The sequence below is a fragment of the Lepisosteus platostomus genome, chromosome 9, assembly GCF_059453375.1.
Source record: "Lepisosteus platostomus isolate fLepPlt1 chromosome 9, fLepPlt1.hap1, whole genome shotgun sequence".
Lineage (NCBI taxonomy): Eukaryota > Metazoa > Chordata > Actinopteri > Semionotiformes > Lepisosteidae > Lepisosteus > Lepisosteus platostomus.
The window spans coordinates 53,692,005-53,705,476 of record NC_142619.1 but is presented as its reverse complement, the minus strand read 5'-3'; the positions used below and the strand labels follow the sequence as shown (position 1 = coordinate 53,705,476).

General features: G+C 51.0%; 1 protein-coding gene across 8 annotated transcripts in view; it reads right to left on the bottom strand.

Moving 5' to 3' along the window:
- The window catches only part of srpk2 (SRSF protein kinase 2), a 70,749-nt gene that overhangs the window by 40,695 nt on the left and 16,582 nt on the right, over positions 1-13,472 (bottom strand). For 2 of the 8 annotated variants that reach the window (XM_088645583.1, XM_088645586.1), the window contains exon 1: positions 121-844. The exons of 3 other annotated variants lie outside the window; for them this stretch is intronic. In XM_088645583.1, the coding sequence (XP_088501709.1) occupies positions 121-128 (8 nt within the window). In that variant the 5' untranslated portion in view covers positions 129-844. Of the gene's footprint in view, positions 1-120; positions 1,016-13,472 lie in introns of those variants that run through there. 3 more of the 8 variants (XM_088645588.1, XM_088645582.1, XM_088645584.1) reach the window with 3 other exon arrangements.

Here is a 13,472-nt window from a genome sequence, read left to right as displayed (position 1 = left end):
CCTCTCCCCGTGTGCTTGTGTGTGCGTGTGCTGTGCGCGCTACAGGCTTCGAGAGCCGCCGAGCCCCTCGGCGCGGCGCAACGCCGGGAACGAACAATAGGCGAACGCACGGGAACCTACCGGAGCATCCCGGAGAGCCAGACACCGGGGGCACCGGAGGAAGGGAGAGCGGGGGCAAGGCAGCCGAGGCGGACAGCCCGCCGTGCGCAGTTGTCACGGTTACCTTTCGGAGGACGAGGATTTCTCCGAGTTGACGGACATGAGCAGCGCGAGGGGGCCGCTCCGCTCTCCGGGAGGCACGACGCTCGCAGGGAATCGCTAGCAATCCGGACTTCACTCTCCTTCCTCCTCTCTTCCTCTTGCCTTCCTGCCTGTGTCTGTCCCTCTCTCTCTCTCTCTCTCGTTCTGCCTCCTTCTCCCTCGGAGCCGCTCTCAGCCTGTGGGGGAGGGCACAGCTCCCTCCCTCCCTCCCTCTCCCTCTCTCCCCCTCTCCCTCTCCCTGCTCCAGCGCTGGAGGGAGAGTGAAAGATGGTTGGATCGCCCACCGGGGGAAGATAAAAAAGAAATCCTGCAGCGTGTGAACGGAGGCCAGCGATGCCAGACGCCTCTCCGGAGCACTGCCTGCTTCCTTCCTCCCTTCTCTCTCTCTCTCTCTCTCTCTCTCTGGCCCAGGGGGGGTGTGTGCGCTCCCCTCCCTCCGGAGCGAGACGGCCGGCACTCGTGCGCGGGGATGAATGGACAGAAAGCTCTCCCACTCTCGCTCCGCGGCCTCCTGCAGCTCCGCGCAACAACAGGGCTGTGAGCACACAGGACAAACCACCGCCTGCTCTCGGCAAGGGGGGGAGGCAGGGAGAGGAGGCGGAGGGGGGGGGCTGGTTCTAGGCCACACAGGAAACTGAAACTAGCTCTCTCCCTTCCTCCTTTTCAACTCCCCTCTCGCGGTGCGAGACAACCCAACCCAGCCCTCCCTCACTCCGCCTGTACTGGGCAACAAGCGCACCTCTTTCTCTCTGTCCCCTCGTCCCCCTGTCACCCCTCACGTCCCCTCTCCTTACAGCCGCCTTCGGATCGCTGAGGCCCCCGGTCCACCTGGCTCTCTCTCTCTCTCTCTCTTCCTAGCAGATGGGTTTGTTCTACATGGCTGAGCAGAAGAGAGCAGAATCTCGGAGGGGGACTCAGCCCTGTCTCTCTCTAACACTGTCCCTCTCTGATCCCCACTCGCAGGCGTCCTACTGGCATGGATAAAGACCTGCCACGTTCTGGACAGACAGAAGACAAATCCGTTCCCTTCAGTCCGGTAACAATATTGATCATTTCCCCTTCGAGGGGCCTCACTGGCATGACGGTTTATCGTGCTGTCAAAGCCAGTGCGTTCCCTCTCCGCGTTTCCCCTTGGGGAAGAGCACGTGCTGCGTGCCCCTGTGCTCGGCAGCGTGTGCGAGTCTGATTCACTGGGGAAGAGGCAGCATGCACCGATCGGCAGGGCCTGCAAGGAACAATAGCCCAGTGCTGTCTTTCAGCACTCCAGCTGGAACAAATACATCTGTACACATGTGAGCACATACATGCACTGTCCACTGACACACTGTGCTACAGCCCCTCGCCTGAAGCCCTTAGACCTCCTTTCCTGCGAGACTGAGGGGAGTTTCTATGCACAGTTTAAGTATCTCTCAATCTCCTTCTTTCTGTAGCAGTGAAGCACCCCCCAGGCAGTGGGAGATGGTACAGTCCTGATGTAATACCTGTACAGAGGAGAGAAGTCTCAAAGACAGCACAGCCTCCATACCCACTGTCTTATAGCAGCCTCCTTGTCTCCTTTTGTCACTGCCTCACTACAAACCTGTCTTAATAATAGTGATGATGATATTCAAAAATCAATCATTATTATTAATGACTTTAAGTGTTTTATCAAAAACAAACCACAGAGAAATATATTTTTTCAAATCTTGAATCTTCAGTTCACTCCCAAGTTAGAACCTCCATTTGCTGATTGACTCTGCTCAAAACTATAAACATTACTGAAAGTGGAGACATGATGACCACAGGTACCTTTCTCTGAGACAGTGTGTCTTAGAGAAGAGAAAAGCAGATCACAAACTCAAACTCAATGTGTTTTATTGGCATAGCCGATGAATTATAGTATAGTGTTGTCAAAACAATAAAAATGTGTAAGACATTTACAATAAAAAAACAAATACCTCACCTCATAGCCTCACTGGACCTCAGCCTGTATAACCTCACTGGAGCTCAGTCTGTATAACCTCACTGGAGCTCAGTCTGTATAACCTCACTGGACCTCAGTCTCTATATCCTCACTGGACCTCAGCCTGTATAACCTCACTGGATCTCAGCCTGTATAACTTCACTGCACAGCCTCACTGGACCTCAGCCTGTATAACCTCACTGGAGCCCAGTCTGTATAACCTCACTGGACCTCAGTCTCTATATCCTCACTGGACCTCGGCCTCTATAACCTCACTGGACCTCAGTCTCTATATCCTCACTGGACCTCAGCCTGTATAACCTCACTGGACCTCAGCCTGTATAACTTCACTGCACAACCTCACTGGACCTCAGCCTGTATAACCTCACTGGAGCCCAGTCTGTATAACCTCACTGGACCTCAGTCTCTATATCCTCACTGGACCTCGGCCTCTATAACCTCACTGGACCTCAGTCTCTATATCCTCACTGGACCTCAGCCTGTATAACCTCACTGGATCTCAGCCTGTATAACTTCACTGCACAACCTCACTGGACCTCAGCCTGTATAACCTCACTGGAGCCCAGTCTGTATAACCTCACTGGAGCTCAGTCTGTATAACCTCACTGGACCTCAGCCTGTATAACCTCACTGAAGCCCAGTCTGTATAACCTCACTGGAGCTGTCTGTATAACCTCACTGGAGCTCAGTCTGTATAACCTCAATGGAGCTGTCTGTATAACCTCACTGGACCTCAGTCTGTATAACCTCACTGAAGCCCAGTCTGTATAACCTCACTGGAGCTCAGTCTGTATAACTTCACTGGAGCTGTCTGTATAACCTCACTGGACCTCAGTCTGTATAACCTCACTGGACCTCAGTCTGTATAACCTCACTGGAGCTCAGTCTGTATAACCTCACTGGAGCTTAGTCTGTATAACCTCACTGGAGCTGTCTGTATAACCTCACTGGACCTCAGTCTGTATAACCTAACTGGAGCTCAGTCTGTATAACCTCACTGGAGCTCAGTCTGTATAACTTCACTGGACAGCCTCACTGGACCTGAGTCTGTATAACCTCACTGGACCTCAGCCTGTATAACCTCACTGGATCTCAGTCTGTATAACTTCACTGCACAGCCTCACTGGACCTGAGTCTGTATAACCTCACTGAACCTCAGTCTCTATATCCTCACTGGACCTCAGTCTCTATATCCTCACTGGAGCTCAGTATGTATAACTTCACTGGACCTCAGCCTGTATAACCTCACTGGACCTGAGTCTGTATAACCTCACTGGACCTCAGCCTGTATAACCTCACTGGTTATACAGGCTGTATAACCAGTGAGTATAACTTCACTGCACAGCCTCACTGGACCTGAGTCCGTATAACCTCACTGAACCTCAGTCTCTATATTCTCACTGGACCTCAGCCTGTATAACCTCACTGGACCTGAGTCTGTATAACCTCACTGGAGCTCAGTCTGTATAACCTCACTGGACCTGAGTCTGTATAACCTCACTGAACCTCAGTCTGTATAACCTCACTGGACCTCAGCCTGTATAACCTCACTGGAGCTCAGCCTGTATAACCTCACTGGACCTCAGTCTGTATAACTTCACTGCACAGCCTCACCTTCTTCTCTGCCTCCCAGCCTGTACCACAGATGTGGCTTTCAATCCACACATCGTGGGCATGTGCACACAGGTCCTCAGTTATATTACTCAACAGATTATCTGCCCAAGCACTTGACGAGCCTCATCACTACTGCATCCACCTTACAGCCAACACACCCCTTAATTCCATCCTAGCTTCAAAGTAACTGTTACAGAGTCTTTGCTTTGCAGTGGCGAGTGTATCACCAGCAGCAGTGAGGGTAGCGGACAGTACAGAACTCTGTCCACTGGGGGGCAGTGTTGCAATGCACAGCTGTTTACATCACTGCTGCGAGAAACAATACTAAGATGGCAGAGATTTTCTCTCAGTACATATCAAACTCAGAGGCAGTTCAGTATAATTCAATAACAGATACAACACATAATCGCCACACAAAGCAAATATTTCCACTGCAAACAGTGCGAGCTAAATAAACGATTTAAGAAAGCTGACAGAACAGTGGCAGCTGTTGTCTCACAGCAGTCAGAGTGTTGTCCTGTCAATGCAGTTGCTACGTTCTCTGTGTTTCTCCCAGGCTCAGTGGGCATTGCTGCTCTGCTGCTTGTCCACCTTTTTCTTTCTCTTTCTCTTGCCTGAATCAAAGCATTTTACTGGCAGTGTTTGTTGCATCCTTGCACTGTCTAGGAAGTTGAAGAGAGTGTTGGGTCTACATAAACTCCTAGATCTTTTTTTCTACACCAGCCTACTTCTTGGACCTCAGTACTACCCATGTGAAATTTAAATTGTGTCTCCTTGCTTCCTGCATGTAAGAACCTGCACATATCCAGTGCAAGCTGGTGCTTCCTTGGTGCACATGGGAACACACTGCAATAATTCATTCAGTGCATGCACTACGAGCAGAAACTGACACCGCTGGACGAAATTAAACGGTTAAAAATATTTTGAAAAATGTACAAGCATAGCTTCCATTTCTGACCGCCTAACAGCTGTCAGTCTGAGACAGAAGTCAACATTCTGGATGGGGAGGATTAGAAAATATGAAGCCTGTTCTTCCAAATACACGATTTGTTTGGTTGAGATTAAGTTCCAACTAAGATCGTTACCAACTCCGCAAATTGATTTATGCAAATGTGCTTTCGGTACAAAGATAAGTCTGCAGCTGTGACAAATGTTAGAGAAATAAAAATGTTAGCGACAAATCAAATCTCTGTTTTAAAATACGGTGAATGAATTACCATTTGAAACGGGTTTAGGTGTATTCCGTGTTTTTCAAAACAGGGTGAGATGCCCTGTCCCAGGCTTGTCTGAGCTGTCCCATGAGACCCTGCAGGCGAGTCAGCAGTGCTAACACAGCAGGCGACTGTGTGCTTGTGGGTAAGAGGGGTGGAGGCTTGTGCACCCAAAGAAACAACAAGGAATTAAACGAGCAATATCAAACCTCTGCCAACAGTGGCTCAAAATGGCTGTAATGCCCAAGCAGAACTGTTAACACTGTGCCCACCCATAAAAAGGGTATCCAGAATGAACCAAGTAGCTGTCGGACTTTTATTATATACAGGGTTGTGGGAAAAATAAATAGCACTAACCATCAGTATGGAAACAGAATCCTACAGGAGAGTCAATGTGGATTCTGGAACGGTCTTGCTTAACTAACAAGCCACCGCGATAATGCATACAAGCCAAGCATTCGATACGTTATATTCAGCCCTGCATAAAAGATTTAGTCTCAAACTGCAGGTGGTAATGCATGCTGGTATTGAGAACGGGGTAGCGGAGAGAAAACCGAAAGCACGGAAAAGGGCAGAAAGCTCAAGGAGTAATGAGGATGTTATTAGGCAAGTGCCACTGGGATTTGGATCAGGATCACGGCTCTGTATGTCAAAGGCCTAGATTCCGGCATAGTTAGCAAAATTCGTTTATGATCTAGCTTTAAATAATAAGACATTTGGAAATAAACCGTTTACGGATGATTGTAAATAGAAGAGTTAGCAAGAACTGTAGAAGCTCCGGGAGAAATTCCAAGAAATGTAGAGAAAATCCAAGACTGACCAGACGCCCGACAGAGACTGTTTATGGAAACAAGTGCAGAGTGTGGCACGGAGGCAGCGGAGACACTCACTTTCAACTCAAGGCAGGACACAACCCAAACTACTCCAAAGAGACTCTGAAGCATCGTTTTCTTCTTCTTGGGATGGAGCAAAAAGAACGTGAGGATTTGTAAGTCAAAATTCAAAATTGCCAGCAGCCATATCACTCTGCAACTCCTAGCTGGCAGCCCACTGAAGCTCAGCAGGTGTGAGCCTGGTCAGTACCTGGAGGGGAGACTCCTGGGAAAGCTGAGGTTGCTGCTGGAAGAAGTGCTAGTGGGGCCAGCAGGGGGCGCTCACCCTGCAGTCTGTGTGGGTCCTAATGCCCCAGTATAGTGATGGGGACACTATACTGTAAAAAGGTGCCGTCCTTCGGATGAGACGTAAAACCGAGGTCCTGACTCTCTGTGGTCATTAAAAATCCCAGGGCGTTTCTCAAAAAGAGTAGGGGTGTAACCCCGGAGTCCTGGCCAAAGTTCCCATTGGCCCTTACCAATCATGGCCTCCTAATAATCCCCCTCTATGAACTGGCTTCATCACTCTGCTCTCCACCTCACTGAGAGCTGGTGTGTGGGGAGCGTACTGGTGCACTATGGCTGCTGTGACATCATCCTGGTGGGGCTGCACACTGGTGGTGGAGGGGAGCCCCCATTACCTGTATAGCACTTTGAGTGGAGTGTCCAGAAAAGCGCTATATAAGTGTCAGCAATTATTATTATTATTATTATTATTATTATTAAAATTCACCAGCATGACCTAACTTAGAATATGGAGAACAACGGTGGTCACCGTTGGCGTTGGCATTGGCATTGAAATCACCTCAGAAAAGAGCAACCAGACACACTCTGGAGCTCAGAGGAATATCCCACACTGACAGGGACAGTGACTGAAGGCGCTGAGCCCTTTCAGTCCTGAACAGAAAAGAGACCATGAGGAGACCTCAGAGGCACAGACAAAGTCACCCCAGTGGCCTTCTTAAGAGCGAACAGTGAAACGCCAACCAGAGGACACAAGTGGAACCTAAATGGAAGGCCACTGATCATGGAGAGGAGGAGGCACTACTTTACACAAAGGGTTGTGGGAGTCTGGAAGACGCTAACCAGCCATGCTGTTGATGCGGACCCCCTGGCTTCCTGCAGCTGCACGGGAGCCTCGTACCAAGTGACTGCTAGCAACCACGCCGGGAGGAACAGGGAAACAGGCTCTCGACTGTACAACTCCTCACCTTTCCTTCGAACTGTCTCTCCTTCAGCTCCTAAATTTATCGTCTGCCACTCTATTGGAAAAACATTCCTCAAAAGTAGGGCACTTAAACATAGCTCCCAGCACCAGAACCGTTTTCCAAAAATATCTGGCATTCTGATGAAATTCTCCATCCACGAGCCCACGGCAAAAAACCTGGGCCTCTTGCTGGGGGTGAGCGACGCTGCAGCGAGGTGCTTTTCTCGGAGAAACACACACGTCAGCCGTCTTGCATTTATGTCGTGCTTTTTCACTCCCAGGCACCTCAAAGGGATTCAAATAAAGCTACAAGTACAGGCAAATAAGTTAGGAAAACGGTGTTGGAAAGCATAGATCAATTATGCACAGGGCTTCTGTCCAGGGCTTGAGGCGTACAGAGTATCTCTGAGAGGTCAAAGGATCTGGGCTTGTATATCTGTGTGTGAACGTGCAGATTAACACTCCAACAGCACAGCTGTATGATCCATTTCACATATTGCTTGCGGCAGGGTCTTGTATAAACCAGCAGTGTGTGATAAACAAATTCAATAGAATACATCTACAGAGACAGATGAGACCCTAAAAAAAACATGATGTATACGTGTACCCGTTTCATCAGTACTCTGTGCGCAAGAGTCTGCCCCCGGTAAAACCTGAAATGGAGCGCAACCTGAAATGGAGCGGACTGCTGCGCAAAGCACGTCTTGGCTGCTTGAGGGAGTAAAGGCACGAGCGAAGGATCAGAGAATCCTGCCTCCCACACTTGCACAAAAATCCGTTCATCAGAGAGGAAGCTTCCCGCGGAGAGCTAGCTCACACGCACCTGAGGAGCTGCAGATGAGCGGGCTTGTCTATCTGCAGCCCGGGGGATCAGAGCACGGAAGGAGGCAGAAGAAAGAGACCGGGAAAATAGGAAAGGAGGTGATGAGGGAGAAGAGGCAGAGAGACGGGGAGAGGAGAAGCATCAGTAGGAGGAGGACAAAAATGGGAGAGGAGGCGAGAGATGAGAGGAGGGACACAGGGCCGAGCGAGGAGAGGAGGGACAGAGAGGAACAGGGGCACGGTAGGAATATTTGAAAGTGTAATCCAGCTCTCTGCAGTGTGGGTTCATCACAGAGCAGGGTGACACTAAATGGGACAAACGCCCCTACAGGAGCCCTGCACACAGAGCTCAGAGTAAAACATTCTCCCCACCCAGAGAAAAACACCAAGCCATGCAGGCAGGGCTGAATTAGGCCAACACCCACTGCTGATCAATACACAGGAGACAGCAATAAAATATTTAGGCTACACCTAAAAAAGTGACCAGAATTGCAGCCACTCGAGGCTCTGCTGAGCCGTGAGACGAGCCAGGAAAAGAGTCCCCTCAGCTCACTGTCCCGAAGAACCACACCCACTGCAACAGCCTCCTGACAGCACTGCCACGACCAGAGCACCAGCCAAACACGGGCTCACGCACAAGGACACACAACTGTAACACAGGCTGGATACTGAGCCCAAAGACACCACGCCGCGGCAGGAGGGACACAGGAACAGAAGAAAATGAACTTCAGACTAAGACATTGGGTGACATGGACCACCCTGTCTGCCCAGAGGGGACAGGCTCAGTGACCACAGCCTGGACATAGAAACTGGACACAGACCTGGCTGCCCAGAGAGGACAGGCTCAGTGGCCACAGCCTGGCAATAGACACTGGACACAGACCTGGCTGTCCAGAGAGGACAGACTCAGTGACCTCAGCCTGGACATAGAAACTGGACACAGGCAGACCTGGCTGTCCAGAGAGGACAGGCTCAGTGACCACAGCATGGCCATAGAAACTGGACACAGACAGACCAGGCTGTCCAGAGTGGACAGGATCAGTGACCACAGCCTGGCCTTAGAAACTGGACACAGACCTGACTGCCCAGAGAGGACAGGCTCAGTGACCACAGCCTGGCCATAGAAACTGGACACAGACCTGGCTGCCCAGAGAGGACAGGCTCAGTGACCACAGCCTGGCCTTAGAAACTGGACACAGACCTGACTGCCCAGAGAGGACAGGCTCAGTGACCACAGCCTGGCCATAGAAACTGGACACAGACCTGGCTGTCCAGAGGACAGACTATACTCCCACTGCCAGCAGGGAGATACTGAGACAGAGAGGCACTTTTTGCTTCACTGCAAAAAAAATACTCAGCGATTAGACAAACATTCTTCCCTAAAATAACAAAGAAATCGAATTCAAGAAACCTCGCTCCTGCCAGAAGCAGAACAGCTTGCAATCCTACTGGGTGAGGAGCTCTGGCATCACTGAAGCTCGTCTGTCAAGCCAATACAGCGCGGTGAGCTTGAACTGGAACAGAGGAGCAGAGCAGAGAGGGATGAGAACAGGGACAGGAGGCACAGAGAGGAGGAGCAGGAGATGAAAGGAGGGACAAAGAAGGGAGGGAAGTGGGGAGGTGGCTGAGAAGCCGCAGAGAGATGAGAACTGTTGACTGTTGTTACGCAGTGCTGGAACTCTCCTGCCCTGCCGATCAGCAGTTTGAGCAGACCGCTGTCCGGAGCAGGGACCACAACAAGCTAGGAGAAAACAAACAAGGACAAGGGGAAGAGACGAATGAAGGATGGCGAAGAGAGGGACAGACGCAGGAGTATGTCTGGGAGCTACATGTATCATTAGTGAGGCTAGAAGTATATAGGACATGTTTGAGAGTTGGGTGTATAGAACTCTGTGTTATGGGGTTCAGTGTAATGAGGACCAGTTTATCAGGGCTCAAAATATTCAGTTTATTAAGATAAAATATACTAGGCACCAAGCTATTGGGGTTCAGTGTATTAGAGTCCAGTGTACCTGGACCACATGGGTTCTGCATGGGTCGTGAAGGAGCATTGATTGAGACTACACCCTGGCATAGTGTTTTCCGCAGACAGTAAAACAGTGCTGGTCCAGGGGTACTCAGATCTCTCGGGGTGCCCTTTCACTAGACTGACAGAAGCACAAGTGAATATACTGTAATTCTAAAACTACCACACATAAGCAGCAGACTCGATATAAATATAATATTTACAGTCCAGGCTTTTAAAGGATCGGCTCAGGATCTGCGCCTGTGGCTGGAAGGTTGCCGGTTCAAATCCCGCAGCCGGCAGAGGAATCCTACTCCGTTGGGCCCCTGAGCAAGGCCCTTAACCCCAACTGCCCCAGGGGTGCTGTACAATGGCAGACCCGGTGCTCTGACCCCAAGCTTCTCTCCCTGTCTGTGTGTCTCATGGAGAGCAAGCTGGGGTATGTGAAAAGATCATTCCTAATGCAAGAAATTGTAAAGGGTTAATAAAGTGAAAGTGATATTATAAGGGACAGAGTGGTGGCTTGATAAACTGCTGGTCTTAGCGTTGTATCCCCTAGGACTTTTTATGCTCCAGATGGGGGAGCCCAAATTCTACCATTTGTAAATGAACAAGAGTGTAACGTCAAGACTGAAGGCCCTGTGTGAGCCCGGTACACGTGCTGGAGTGCGAGACTGGGGAAGAGACAGCAGCTGCTGTGGAAAGGCGCTAACCTCACTCCCTGATCACCAGATCACCACCTCTAACGCACAAAACACATGAAATATTCATAGTCCCACACATCTGCTCTCAGCAGAGGCTTCTGCGCAGCTGTGGCTGCAGATGAAAAACAAGACGAGCACAGGGACCGCCGTCCTGTACTGCAGATCTGCAGCTGATTCAATGCGGTACAGAGACGGGCCTGCTTGATAGAAAACAGGACTCAGTCCAATTCAGCTCCAGCCCGGCTAGTCCTGTTTCATCTCCAGAACAGGGACGTGTCAGCCAGCGCACTGAGCCTGAAGGGCTCACACAGAGGCCAGGAGAGACGGAGTACAAGCTGCTGACACCTGACACTGCCAACCACACACTCTCAGCCTGTCTGCCACCTCGCCTCCTCCAGCACCCTGTGGCAGCTGCAGCAAAGCCCCCTCTTCTTACTACAACAGGTTTCTCCCCACGCCTTCACCTCTGGCCCAGCGGTCTGCTGCATTCAAAACTCCACCCACAGCCAAGCATCAGGAGGGAAGCAAAATGTCGAATAATTGATGTTTTAAAACCCTGCATAAAGGTTTTACTCGCCAGACTAGAGACGGCACTAGCACAGGTGATCTTCTGTACCGTGAACGCAATACTAAATCTTTTACAGAACAAGTCATGGTAAAGTCCACGAACAGCAAAAAGACAGATACGCACGCCAGCACAGATCTGAGCTCTGAGCCTTATGATCGACTTTTCAATGTTTTATTTAATGTGTTTTCTGTTGTATCTGAATCGGTTTTGACAAAACGCGATTTACGAAGGCTTCTCTCCTTGACTAGCAGTGCAGTAAACAATCACTTGCTGATTGACTGGAGTTTACCCAGCCTGGACAGATGGCTTAGTAATTCAGTGAGACAGGGTAAAAGCACGGTATATCACAGCAATGCAGCCCGACAGAGAGCACAGTAATAATACAGTTAACCATAGAGGAAAACGAACAGAACAAATCTTTCTTCTAATAACTAGCCTATTATCACAACAGTGTTCGGCCAATGCCTCTGTGATAGTTTCACGCATAGAGAGCTCTGTCTAATATCTGTGGGGAACCGATGCAGTCATGTCCTGCTCCCTGATCTAAATAGAAGATAATTAAAAGGTTGAATATTTTGATCACCGTTAAAATTTGGAACATCTCAAACCTCCATTCAGAGGCCGTTTACTGAGACTGTAAAGATTAAGTTCCTTTAACTTCCTCTAAACACATGCACAGAAAAATCTTCAAAACGATCTTGTTTCTCTCCTTCAGTATTTTCTAAGATGGACTCCCCCAGCCTCTTGGAGTCCAGTGAGCCCCCAGGCGTATGGGGGTGCTCAGGGCAGAGCTACAGAATTACCTGTTTGAAAACTAGTGTAACAACACTCCTCTATCACTCAAATCTCACAGCCTGATTAAATACATCACCGTGTAGGACAGCAGCAGTGATAATGTGGCTCAGCATGTGCGTGGATCCTGTGTGCTCAAGACGATACTCTGAAAACATTCATCACAGTACTTCACCATGATTATCCCCAGACCTGAAAACAGGGCAGAACAATAGCTGGAAAAGCCTTGTCTAACCATCTTGTGTGAGCGGTAAAGCAGAGTAACACGGCACAGGAAAGACAGAGCCATGCAGACGCCACACTGCACCGCGACCGGAGAGGAAGGGAGCTGCCCCAGAGCACGCACAGGTACAGCAGACCAGTGCACTCGCTGCACAGACAGAGCTGCCCCAGAGCACGCACAGGTACAGCAGACCAGTGCACTCGCTGCACAGACAGAGCCGCCCCAGAGCACGCACAGGTACAGCAGACCAGTGCACTCGCTGCACAGACAGAGCCGCCCCAGAGCACGCACAGGTACAGCAGACCGGTGCACTCGCTGCACAGACAGAGCTGCCCCAGAGCACACACAGGTACAGCAGACCGGTGCACACGCTGCACAGACAGAGCTGCCCCAGAGCACACACAGGTACAGCAGACCGGTGCACTCGCTGCACAGACAGAGCTGCCCCAGAGCACGCACAGGTACAGCAGACCGGTGCACTCGCTGCACAGACAGAGCCGCCCCAGAGCACGCACAGGTACAGCAGACCGGTGCACTCGCTGCACAGACAGAGCTGCCCCAGAGCACGCACAGGTACAGCAGACCGGTGCACTCGCTGCACAGACAGAGCTGCCCCAGAGCACGCACAGGTACAGCAGACCGGTGCACTCGCTGCACAGACAGAGCTGCCCCAGAGCACACACAGGTACAGCAGACCGGTGCACTCGCTGCACAGACTGAGCTGCCCCAGAGCACACACAGGTACAGCAGACCGGTGCACTCGCTGCACAGACAGAGCTGCCCCAGAGCACACACAGGTACAGCAGACCGGTGCACTCGCTGCACAGACAGAGCTGCCCCAGAGCACGCACAGGTACAGCAGACCGGTGCACTCGCTGCACAGACAGAGCTGCCCCAGAGCACGCACAGGTACAGCAGACCGGTGCACTCGCTGCACAGACAGAGCTGCCCCAGAGCACGCACAGGTACAGCAGACCGGTGCACTCGCTGCACAGACAGAGCTGCCCCAGAGCACGCACAGGTACAGCAGACCGGTGCACTCGCTGCACAGACAGAGCTGCCCCAGAGCACGCACAGGTACAGCAGACCGGTGCACTCGCTGCACAGACAGAGCTGCCCCAGAGCACGCACAGGTACAGCAGACCGGTGCACTCGCTGCACAGACAGAGCTGCCCCAGAGCACGCACAGGTACAGCAGACCGGTGCACTCGCTGCACAGACAGAGCTGCC